Source organism: Rhinopithecus roxellana, chromosome 7, assembly GCF_007565055.1.
Source record: "Rhinopithecus roxellana isolate Shanxi Qingling chromosome 7, ASM756505v1, whole genome shotgun sequence".
Taxonomy (NCBI): domain Eukaryota; kingdom Metazoa; phylum Chordata; class Mammalia; order Primates; family Cercopithecidae; genus Rhinopithecus; species Rhinopithecus roxellana.
The window spans coordinates 59,560,944-59,574,048 of NC_044555.1; the positions used below are offsets into that span (position 1 = coordinate 59,560,944).

The 13,105-nt window shown below is 36.1% G+C and overlaps 1 protein-coding gene across 6 annotated transcripts in view; it reads left to right on the plus strand.

The window, feature by feature from the left end:
• Positions 1–13,105, plus strand: part of F8 (coagulation factor VIII) — a 224,087-nt gene that overhangs the window by 97,487 nt on the left and 113,495 nt on the right. For 5 of the 6 annotated variants that reach the window (XR_004058312.1, XR_004058313.1, XM_010352837.2 and 2 more), the window contains exons 12-13: positions 963–1,113; positions 7,196–7,405. Coding sequence is in view for 4 of the 6 variants with exons in the window: in XM_010352837.2 (XP_010351139.1) it covers positions 963–1,113; positions 7,196–7,405 (361 nt within the window). In the remaining 2 variants the exon portion in view is untranslated. The remainder of the gene's footprint in view (positions 1–962; positions 1,114–7,195; positions 7,406–13,105) is intronic. The other variant, XM_010352840.2, reaches the window with a different exon arrangement.

Below are 13,105 nucleotides of genomic sequence, written 5' to 3' on the forward strand. Positions count from 1 at the left end.
GTTGCCATATTGCTGAGGCTTGACTATGTGTCCATTTGATTATATTTATGATACATAAGATCCCTACTAGTCTGAAAACATTTCATTTGTTTAGAGAGTAAAGTATATGAACTTTGGTGCCAATAAAACACGTGGCACATAAACTCAGAGAAGTATAAATTTTGCCAAGTACTTGTCCTGACCAATTTTTCCTAATTTTAGTTTTTTCATCACTTTTGGGAAGATAACTGAAATATTATTCTATATTCTCCAATCTCCTCTCTTCAGTATTTTGGTTTATATAGCTATAGATTATAAAAAATAAAGTTTATATGTATTAGTGAGGTTTACATATGAAATCTTAGCAGATCCAATTAGCAATTCATAAATCTAATTCATAAATCTGGTTCATATACAAACTGCTCTTCCGAAAAAGATTTGAATGTTTTAAACAGAAAATTTAAGGTATTAGTGTTGTTTGACATTTTTGTGGTTCACCTTATCTTTCTTATTTGATTTCTGTTTTTCTATTTTTAATTTTTTATAGCCTTGTGGAAGGTCAGTTGCTAGATGGAAGTTTAGGAAAGTCAGTATCTCATTTGACTTAACTAACTTAAGAAAGGCACTGAATAATCACTTGATTCTTTACGGAGTTAAATCTTCTAATCTGAACATGAAGAGAATAAGGCTACAGACTGTACCAAAAAAATCAAGCAGCATATGTCCTTGGGTGCAGAAAAAACTAAGTTCAGTGGGTCAGTCACCCTCTTGTCCTGGGGACACATTTGTTGTAAGCATATACTCACTGCTTATAGCACCCACCCCCAACTCCCAAGTCCTGGTACATGCCTAAGAGGAAATGGAATTAAACCAACGGATTACATATATCACATGCATGCCATTGCTTTCATCATAGACTGCTAGCTCCTACCTGACAACATCAGCAGCATTTCTTTACCCTTTTCAATATATGTAATTAACAGATAATGTCAGACAAGAGGAATGTCATCCTGTTTTCTGTATTTGATGAGAACCGAAGCTGGTACCTCACAGAGAATATACAACGCTTTCTCCCCAATCCAGTTGGAGTGCAGCTTGAGGATCCAGAGTTCCAAGCCTCCAACATCATGCACAGTGAGTAAAGCAGCACTTAAGTCCAATGGGTGGTGAATAAAGAAAAATTGATGTAATCAAAGTGATGTCCAGATAATGAATGAATTGTATGTGCATATACATTTAACAATTGTATTACCTATAAATTATAATTTTTACTCAAATACACGTGATCATATAATCCATATTTTAAAAATCCAGTCACCATTTTTTCCTTTCAATGTTTACTTGGTTTCCCCTCCCTTTTAATTCCCCATCTCCTTCTATATTATGTCTTTTCACCAACCATTCCATGCCCAGGTAACATTTTAAGACATATTTTCTCTATAATTATATAATCATATATAAACACATACATACATTTTATTAGTCTTCTAATGCTGCCATAACAAAGTACTGCAGACTGGGTGGCCTAACCAGCAGATATCTATTGTCTTACAACTCGGGAGGCTTGAGATCAGGATGTGGGCAGCATTGGTTTCTTCTGAGGCTTCTCTCCTTGTCTTGTAGATGGCTTTCTCCCTTGTCCTCACATGGTCTCTCCTTTATATATCTTTGTCCTAATCTCCTCTTCTAATAAAGATGTCCGTAATGTTGGGCTAGGGCCCACCGTAATGACCTTATTTTAACTAACTACCTATTTAAAGACACTATCTCCAAGTATAGTCACATGCTGAGGTACTGGGGTTTAGGACTGCAAGGTATAAGTATGGGATGGGGGAACACAATTCAGCCCATTGTGTACATACACATGTGTATATGTTTATATATACCCACAAATCTGAATGGTCAAAAATATGCTACAGGGAAATGTGAAATAGAATAACAATGAGATAGCACTTTATACCCATCAAACTGCCATAATTATAATTACCAGTGGGCTTGTGGATAAAAGAGTGTTCTCATGTTATATTAGTGGATAAGTAGTATATAGTCTTTTCAAAACCAATATATGCCTTTCGAAATTCTGATTATTAAGATGTTTAAGATGGAGTGAGCACACATTTCCCCATGTGTCCCGCTGGATGCAACTAAAAATCCTGAACAGGCCGGGCGCAGTGGCTCACTCCTGTAATCCCAGCACTTTGGGAGGCCGAGGCGGGCGGATCACGAGGTCAGGAGATCCAGACCATCCTGGCTAACACAGTGAAACCCTGTGTCTACTAAAAATACAAAAAACTAGCCGGGCGAGGTGGCGGCGCCTGTAGTCCCAGCTACTCGGGAGGCTGAGGCAGGAGAATGGCGTGAACCTGGGAGGTGGAGCTTGCAGTGAGCTGAGACTGTGCCACTGCACTCCAGCCTGGGCGACAGAGCGAGACTCTGTCTCAAAAAAAAAAAAAAAAAAAGTCCTGAACAAAATGCATGGGAACCTTGAAAAGTTGTAATGTGGGTTATACTCACCTACCAGAATGTGGCATATATTACAATTCTATTCTCCTCATCTCAAAACTTTAGCCCTTTAACTTTGGGTTGAGCCTCATATTTAGCTTGAATTTCTAGTAATAGTGATATATTATTCTCCAGAGTTAAAGTCCTTTACTATCCATTATTCTAAAAATTTTAAGGTTGTTTAGTCCTTTGAGTTGCATTTTTATTTTTTACATAGTGCAGGGTATTGTTCTTTTATTTTATTTTATTTTTTCTATTCATAATTTCTCCCTTTCCCACCACATATTTTTCCAAGTAGGATGTGCACCTGTCACAGTGTCTGGACAGTTAAACCATCTCATTTTCATGGAGACAGTGATTAAAACAAGAGAGATATAGTGACATAAGTAGAGCCAAAAAACATTTTCACTGAAAATTATATATAGATATTGGGAGAAAAGAAATTTTTTTTCCTCTGGGATTTCTAATATAGCTTTTGGTGGACATAAGAGTCTGAAATTAAGAAAGAAGAGATTGGAGTTGAGAAAAAGAGTCTGGGAAAGCACAGGGAGAGACACAAAGGCAGAGACCAAGAGACACGGGGGAAGGATCCTCAGAGGAAGAGTCCAGGGAGAAAGATGCTAAGACAGAGGTATAAGAAAAGAAGAACAAAAAAAGAACCAGGAGGAGAGAGACCCAAACCATAAACCACTCCTATTTCCATTAGCAGTAAAATGGATAATCTATTTTCATACAATGAAATACTGTGTGACAATGAAGATTCACAAAAATAAAGCTATACACAACAATATGAATAAGTATCACAAAGACAATTTTTAGTAAAATGGTAAGTCTCAAAAGAATATATACAGTATTATATTATTTATATAAAGTTCAACAATGGGCAAAATTAACTTACATAGTTTAGGGATATAGAGGAAGAAAAGTATAAAGGTTAGTACGGACATGATTATCATAAAAGACAGGACAGTGGCTACCTCTTAGAAGAGTTCGTTTGAGAATAAACACATGTGATTTGTGGGGATACCAGTAATATTGTATTTCATGACCTAGACGTTTGTTTTATAATTTTGTGTTTTAAAAAAATTGTAGGATTTATTTTGTAGATGGATCCTACAAATGATAGGGAAATTGCAGTAGGAATGAAGAGGAAGGTACATGTGCAGGATTAGTTTAGAAGATAGAATGCACATGATTTGGTAAATAATTAGCTATGTTTGGTAAAGGACTAAGAGGATTCAAGGATGATTACCAAATTTCTGATGTGGGTAACTAGGAGAAGAGACAAACAAAATGGGAGAAAGTATATTGCGTCCTTTGTAGGGACATGGATGCAGCTGGAAACCATCATTCTTAGCAAACTATCACAAGAACAGAAAACCAAACACCGCATGTTCTCACTCATAGGTGGGAACTGAACAATGAGATCACTTGGACTCGGGAAGGGGAACATCACGCACTGGGGCCTATCATGGGGAGGGGGGAGGGGGGAGGAGGGAGGGATTGCATTGGGGAGTTATACATGATATAAATGATGAATTGATGGGTGCTGACGAGTTGATGGGTGCAGCACACCAACATGGTATAAGTATACATATGTAACAAACCTGCACGTTATGCACACGTACCCTAGAACTTAAAGTATAATAAAAAAAAAAAAAAAAGAAATGATAGCAAAAAACTTTCCAAATCTGGGGAAAGATGTAAATATCCACGTACAAGAAGCTCAAGGATCGCTAGTCAGATTAGATTCAAACAAGACTATATGAGGACACATTACATTACTGGTACATTCTAAGCATTGGAGCACAGACTGACTTCCTTTCTGTCTTCTTCTCTGGATATACCTTCAAACACAAATGGTCTATGAAGACACACTTACCCTATTCCCATTCTCAGGAGAAACTGTCTTCATGTCGATGGAAAACCCAGGTTAGTTATGTATATTCTATTTTTCCCTGTCAATTAAAAAATAAATTTAAAAAGATTGGATACAGAAGAATCAACCATTCTAGTAATTAAGCCTGATTTCAGATAACCATTATGCAAGTTAAAGAATAAACTGGATAGTATGATATTAAAAAAAACAAAACCACCAATGAGATACACCAGAATGGCTAAAATTAAAAAGACTGTCCATACCAAGTATTGGTAAAGATGTGGAGTAATCAGAACTCTCATACATTTCTGGTCAGGATGGAAATTTGTGCACTTACTTTGGGAGTATCTAAAGCCAAACATAGGCATACCCTATTGACTCAGGAAATCCACTCCTAGTATATACCTGAATCATGTCCCCTAGAATTCATATGCTGAAGCCCTAACACTGGTATTTCAGAATGTGACTGTATTTGGAGATAGGGTCTTTAAGGGGTTTATTAAGTTAAAACGAGGTTGTTACGATGGGCCCCAATCCAATATGACTAGTGGCCTTATAAGAAGAGGAAATGTGGGCCAGGCGCCATGGCTCACGCCTGTAATCCCAGCACTTTCGGAGGCCAAGGCAGGCGGATCATGAGGTAAAGAGATCAAGACCATCCTGGCTAACACAGTGAAACCCCGTCTCTACTGAAAATACAAAAATTAGCTGGACATGGTGGCAAGCTCCTGTAGTCCCAGCTACTCAAGAGACTGAGGCAGGAGATCGCTTGAACCCAGGAGGCAGAGGTTGCAGTGAGCCAAGATCACGCCACTGCACTCCAGCCTGGTGGACAGACCAAGACTCCATCTCAAAAAAAAAAAAAAAAAAAAAAAAAAAGAAGAAGAAGAAGAAGAGGAAATGTGTACACACAGAGACACCAGGGATGCATATGCACAGAGGAAAGACCAAGCCAAGGAGAGGCCTCAGTAAAAACCAAACCTGCCAACACCTTGATCTTGGAATTTTAGTGTTCAAAACTGTGAGAAAACACATTCCTGTTATTTAAGCCTCCCAGTCTGTGGTGTATTGTTATGGCAGCCCTAGCGGACTAGTACAGCAGCCAAAAGTAGTATGTACATATTTCACAAAAGACATGTAATTATTTAATCCATGTGGAGTGTCAAAAGGCAAAAATACAACAAATGTACTTTAAAGATTATAATTGGCTTTTATACATGGTTCTAGAATCAGATAGCCCTCAGAACCAAATACAGAACAGCAACCAACAACGTAGTATGGATAGAAATTGAAAGTGAGGTCTAGAGACATCTTAATTGATTACAGTTGGACATTTTTGCCTTATTTGAAGGTGTTGGTCGCCTGCAATTGATGGAAGTTCAGCTGCTATAATCGGTTGAGACTGAGCTGTTTGTTATAAAAGCATATTCCTAAATTAGGCTTTCAGTTAGTTCATCAACCAAACCAGGCTGCAACTTTGCTGTGCAAGGACTCAAGTGCAAAGGTACCCTTAGGCCAAATTCAGATTAATTTAAAAGGAGTTTATTTTTGTTAGTTATGTGAAACGAAGAGGAATCTATTTTTTCCAAGTGGATAGTCATATATTCTATTATCATTTACCAAATAGCTCATTTTTTTCCTGTACTGGTTGGAGATGCTGCCTTTATTATATATTAAGTTTCAACTTATTATATATTAAGTTTCCACTTATATCTTGTCAGTTTCTGGAATCTATATTCTGTTTGATATATTTATCTATTCTGCATTAAGACTGCATCTTTAATTATAATAGCTTTATAATATCTCTTAATGCTGTATAGGAAAAAAAACTTCAATTATTAATTAGTTATACTAAGCCAATGTCTGAGTATTGCTTAGTGGTTTGTGGGCAACCATCTTACACAGTACCTAGTAACAGAGTAGACAAGTGTTTATTGAATGGATGGATGGATGGATGTGTGGAGGAGGCTTTCAGAAACAATTCCCTTTATAGTCTAAGGCCAATGTTACTTTTGCTTAGCTCTTTAGTTTGGAATAACTTAAAATGTACAGAAAAGTTACAAGAATAATACAGGGAACTTGCATATACCCTTTACCCAGATTCACAAATGTTTAACATTTTGCAATTTTGTTTTTGATTTTCTTTTCTTTATATACACACTTCTGTTACTTATTTTCCATTTGAAAATGGGTTACAGACATCATACCCCTTTACCTCTCAATACTTTAGTGCACATTTCCTGTGAATAAAGATATTCTTTTACATAAACAGAATGATGTTATGAAATTACAGACACTTCAAAATGATAAAACACATTTCTGTAATTTACAGCTGGTATTCCAGTTGTATCAACCAATGCTGTCATTTATAGCATTTCTTCCTTGAGGTACAGGGATCTAGTACAAGTAACTACTTGTCCTGCTTCTTTAATTTACTTGAATCTGGACCTTGATAACTTTAAGGTAACTTTAAGCACCCAAAGGTTTTTTCCTGGTTTCTCCTCTGTGTAGTTACCATTTTCACCCTTGCAATTAATAAATGGTTTGAAGGGATATACTTTAAGACCATGCAAACATCCTGCTACTCATCAAAATGCCCCCCATAAAACATCCAAATTAATCTTTATCATGATGGTTTATGACTGTCTCCTCACATTGGTATTGTGGCCCAACTGATCATTAACAATCTACTTTTTTTGAAGACATAATATCTCTTCCTGGGAATAAGATAATGGGCATAACATACAATAATTCCTAATTGTATCATGACAATCACAATCCAAAATACTAAATCTGTGATATGACTAGATCTCTTTTTCCCCATTGTTTTTGCAGGCATCAATGGCTATGTTTTTGATAGTCTGCAGTTGTCAGTTTGTTTGCATGAGGTGGCATACTGGTACATTCTAAGCATTGGAGCACAGACTGACTTCCTTTCTGTCTTCTTCTCTGGATATACCTTCAAACACAAAATGGTCTATGAAGACACACTTACCCTATTCCCATTCTCAGGAGAAACTGTCTTCATGTCGATGGAAAACCCAGGTTAGTTATGTATATTATTCTTGTACCAACAGCTGTGAATGCTTCACTAGTCATTCATATGCTCTTTTGCCCAATAACTCACATTTGGGCAGATATGAAATGGTTCAAGTGATTCTGGTAATTGCCAGGCATTTTAATGACAGCACCCACTCAAGTATTTAACTTAAGAGTCTTTGCTCTAAAAAGTGCCTTCACATGCCAAGGGCTAATTTTTACAATTTTTATGGATACATAATAGTTGTGCCTATTTAGGGGGTACATGTGATATTTTCATACAAGCATACAATGTGTAATAATCAAATTAGGGTAACTGGGATATTCATCACCTCAAAAACTTATTATTTCTGTTAGGAACATTCCACTTCCACTCTTCTAGTTATTTTGAATTACACAATAAATTATTGTTAACTATAGTCACCCTACTGTAATATCGAACACTGCAACTTATTCCTTCTATTTAAGTGAATTTTATACCTATTAATCAACCACTCTTCATTCCACCCCATCCCACGTACCCTTCCCAAACTCTGCTAAGCACCATTCTACTCTCTATCTGTGTGAGATCCACTTTTTAAGCTCTCATATGTAAGTGAAAACATGTGATATTTGTCTTTCTATGCCTGGCTTATTTCACTTAATATAATGACATCCAAGCCCATACATGTTGCCACAAATGACAGGATTTCATTATTTTTAATGGCTGAGTAATATTCTATTGTGTACATATACCACACTGTCTTTATCCATTCATCTGCTGATGTATACTTAGGTTGATTTTATATCCTAGCTATTGTGAATGGTGCTGTAATAAGTGTTGATGTGCAGCTATCTCTTTGATACATTGATTTCCTGTCTTTGGATATATATCCAGCAATGGGATTGCTGGATCACATAGTAGTTCTATTTTTAGTTTTTAGTTTTTTGAGGAAACTCCTTACTCTTTTCCACAGTATTTGTACTTATTTACACTCCCACCAACAGTGTACAAACATTCCCCTTTTGCCACATCCTCAGCAGCATTAATTTTTTTTGTCTTTTTGATAAAAGCCATTTAACTGAAGTGAAATATCTCATTGTGCCTTTGGTTTGCATTTCTCTGGTAATTATTGATGTTGAGCACTTTTTCATATACCTGTTGGCCATGTGTATGTCTTCTTCTTGTTGTTTTTTGTTTTTTTTTTTTGAGATGGAGTCTCACTCTGTCGCCCAGGCTGGAGTGCAGTGGTGTGATCTCGGCTCACTGCAAGCTCCACCTCCTGGGTTAACGCCATTCTCCTGCCTCAGCCTCCCGAGTAGCTGGGACTACAGGTGCCCACCACTACACCCAGCTAATTTTTTGTATTTTTAGTAGAGACAGGGTTTCACCGTGTTAGCCAGGATGGTCTCGATTTCCTGACCTCATGATCCACTGGCCTCGGTCTCCCAAAGTGCTGGGATTACAGGCATGAGCCACTGCACCCAGCCTGTATGTCTTCTTTTGAGAAATGTCTATTCAGATCGTTGTCCATTTTTAATAGGGTTCTTTGTTTTTCTGCTATTGACTAGAGTTTCTTATATATTGTGGTTATTAATGTCCTCTCAGTTGTATAGTTTGCAAATATTTCATCCCATCCTAAGATTGTCTCTTCACTTTGTTAATTGTTTCCTTTGCTGTGCAGAAGCTTATGGCTTGATATAATCCCATTTGTCTACTTTTGCTTTAGTTCTCTGTGCTTTTGAGGTCTTACCTGCAAAATCTTTCCCACACCAATGTCCTGGCGCATGCCCCCAATGTTTTCTTCCAGTAGTCTCATAGTTTCAGGTTTTATATTTAAGTCTGTAAGCCATTTTTATTTTATTTTTGTATATAGTGAGAAATAGGGGTCTAGTTTCATTCTTCTGCATGTGTATATCCAGTTTTCCCACACCATTTATTGAAGAGACTATTCTTTCACCAGTGCATGTTTTCGGTACTTCGTCAAAAATGAGTTTGGCTATAAATGTGTGGATTTATTTCTAGGTTCTCTGTTGTGTTCCACTGGCATATGTTTCTGGTTTTATGCCAGTACCATGCTGTTTTAGTTACTACAGCTTTGTAGTATAGTTTGAAGTCAAGTAGTGTCATGCCTCCAGCTTTGTTCATTTTGCTCAGGTTTGCTTTGGCTGTTTGGAGTCTTTTGTGGTTCCATACAAATTTTAAGATTCTTTTTTCTATTTCTGTGAAAAACTTCATTGGTATTTGGATAGGTATTACATTAAGTGTGGTAGCATTGCTATTTTAACAATATGAGTTTTTCCAGCCCATTAACATGGGATAGATACCTTTTCATTTTTTTGTGTGTTCTTCAATTCCCTTTATCAGTATTTTAGTTTTCATTATAGAGATATCTAGTTTTATTGTAGCTATTGTAAATGATTTTTTAAAAATTTCTTTTTCAGGTTGTTAGCTCTTGATATATAGAAATGCTACTGCTTTTGCATGTTGGTTTTGTATCCTGCAACTTTACTGAATTTGCTTATCAGTTCTAATAGTTTTTTGATGGAGTCTTTAGTTTTTTTGTGTGAAATATAAGATTATGTCATCTATAAACAAGGAGAATTTGACTTCTTCCTTTCCAATTTGGATACCCTTTATTTCTTTATCTTGCTTACTTGCTCTGGCTTGGACTTCCAGGACTACGTTTAATAGAATTGGTGAAAGTGGGCATCCTTGTCTTGTTTCAGATCTTACAGAAAAGGCTTTCAGTTTTCCACATTTGGTATGATATTAGCCATAGGTTGTCATATATGGCCTTTATTGTTTTGAGGTATGCTTTCTGTACCTGGTTTGTTGAGAGTTTTATCCTGAAGGGATGTTGAATTTAGTCTTTTTGGGATCAATTGAAATGATCATATGTTTTTTGTCCTTCATTCTATTGATATGATGTATCACATTGATTCATTTCTGTATGTTGAACCATCCTTGCATCCCTAGGATGAATCCCCCTTGATCATGATGAATGATCTTTTACTGTGTTGTTGAATATGGTTTGCTAGTATTTCGTTGAGGATTTTTGCATCAATGTTCATCAGAGATATTGGCCTGTAGTTTCTTTTTGTGTATGTGTGTGTCTTTGTCTGGTTTGGTTTCAGGGTAATACTGGCCTGTAGAATCAGTTTGGAAGTATTTACTCCTCCTTGATTTTTGGGATAGTTTGTGGAGAGTTGGTATTTTTTTTTTTTTTTTTTTTTTTTTTTTTTTTTTGAGAGTTGGTATTAGTTCTTTTTAAAAAAAATGTTCAGTAGAATTCAGCAATGAAGCCATCAGGTCCTGAGCTTTTCTTTGTTGGGAGACTTTTTTTTTTACTATTTCTATCTCATCACTTGTTATTAATCTATTCAAGTTCTTTCTTTCTTTCTCTCTCTCTTTTCTTTTCTTTTCCTTTCTTTTCTTTTCTTTCTTTCTCTTTTCTTTTTTTTCAGAGTCTTGTTCTTCACCCAGGCTGGAGTGCATTCAATCTAAGCTCACTGCAACCTCTGCCTCCCAGGTTCAAGTTATTCTTGTGCCTGAGCTTCCCACGTAGCTGGGATTACAGGTGTGCACCACCACAACTGGCTAATTTTTGTATTTTTAGTAGAGATGGGGTTTTGCCATGATGGCCAGGCTGGTCTCAAACTCCTGGCCTCAGGTGGTCCACCTGCCTTGGCCTCCCAAAGTACTGGGATTACAGGCATGAGCCATTGTGCCTGGCCCAAGTTTTGTATTTCTTATGTTCAATCTTGGTAAGTTGTATATGTATAGTAATTTACCCATTTTGTCTATGTTTTCCAATTTATTGGCATATATTTCCTCATAGTAGCTTCTAATGATCCTTTGAATTTCTGTGATATCATTTGTAATGTCTACTTTTTTGTCTATGATTTTAATTATTTCTGTCTTATCTTTTTCTTTTCTTAGTCTAACTAGAGGTTTTTCAATTTTGTTTATCTTTTCTAAAAACCAACTTTTCATTTCACTGATCTTTTTACTGTTATTTTAGTTTCAATTTCATTTATTTCTGCTCTCATTTTTATTATTTCTTTCCTTCTACTAATTGTGGGTTTGGTTTGCTCTTGCTTTTCTAGTTCTTTAAAATATATCATTGTGCTGTTTATTTGAAGTCCTTTTACTTTTTTGATGTAGGCATTTATTGTTAAAAATTTTCCTTTAGTCCTGCTTTTGCTCTGTCTCATAGGTTTTGATATGTTGTATTTCCATTTTCATTTTTTTAAAAACTTTTTAATTTTCTTCCTAATTTCTGTTTTTTTTTTTTTTGTTTTTTTTTTTTTTGTTTGTTTTTTTTTTTTTTTTTTTGAGACGGAGTCTCACTCTCGCCCAGGCTCAAGTGCAGTGGTGCAATCTCGGCTCACTTCAAGCTCCACCTCCCGGGTTCACACCATTCTCCTGCCTCAGCCTCCCGAGTAGCTAGGACTACAGGTGCCTGCCACCACACCCAGCTAATTTTTTGTATTTTAGTGGAGATGGGTTTTCACCATGTTAGCCAGGATGGCCTCGATCTCCTGACCTCGTGATCCACCTGCCTCGGCCTCCCAAAGTGCTGGAATTACAGGCGTGAGCTACCGCTCCTGGCCAATTTTCTTCCTAATTTCTTCATTGACCCAATGGTCATTCAGAATCATGTTGTTAATTTCCATGTATTCGTATAGTTTCCAAAGTTCCTCTTGTTATTGATTTCTAGTTTTATTCCATTAAGATCAGTAAAGATACTGGATATGATTTCATTTTGGGGGAATATTTTTAATTGTTTTGTGGCCTAATATGTAATCTGTCTTTGAGAATGTTTCATATGCTGAGGAGAAAAAAAATGTGTATTCTGCGGCTATTGGATGAAATATTCTGTAAGTGTCTATTAGGTCCATTTGGTCTATAGTGCATATTAAGTGTGATGTTTCTTTGTTGATTTTCTATCTAGTAATCTGTCTAGTGCTGAAAGTGGGTATTGAAATACCCAATTATTGTAATGGGGTCTATCTCTCTTTTTAGTTCTAATAATATTTGCTTTATGTATCTCAGTGCTCCAGTGTTGGGTACATATACATTTAGAATTATTATCTCATCTTGCTGAATTGACCCCTTTATCATTATATAATGACTTTCTTTGTCTCTTTTCACTGTTTTTGGATTGAAGTCTATTTTATCTGATATAGCTACTCCTGCTTTTTTGTTTCTATTTGCATGGAATATCTTTTTCCATGCCTTCATTTTCAGTCTGCATTTCTTTATAAGGTAAAGTGAGTTTCTTGCAGGCAGCATACGGTTTAATCTTGTTTTCATCCATTCAGCCACTCTTTGTCTTTTCATTCAATAATTTAGTTCATTTGCACTCAATGTTACTATTGTTAGGTAAGCAGTTACTAGTGCCACTTGGTTATTTGATTCATGGTTGTTTTATTAGTCCTCTCTTCTTCCTTTCCTGACTGTCTTTGTATAAAAGTGATTTTCTCTAGTAGTATGTTTTAATCTCTTATTTTTTGTGTGTGTATCTATTATAGGTTTCTGCTTTGTAGTTATCATGAGGCTTGTAACATTTTATAACCAACTATTTTAAACTGCTGACAACTTAACTCTGATCACAATTCAAAGAAAAAAAAACAAAGATTAAACTAAAAACTATCTTTTTGAGTCCATCCCCTGCCTCTTTTTGACTTTTTGTTGTCTCAGTTTATGTCTTTTTACATTGT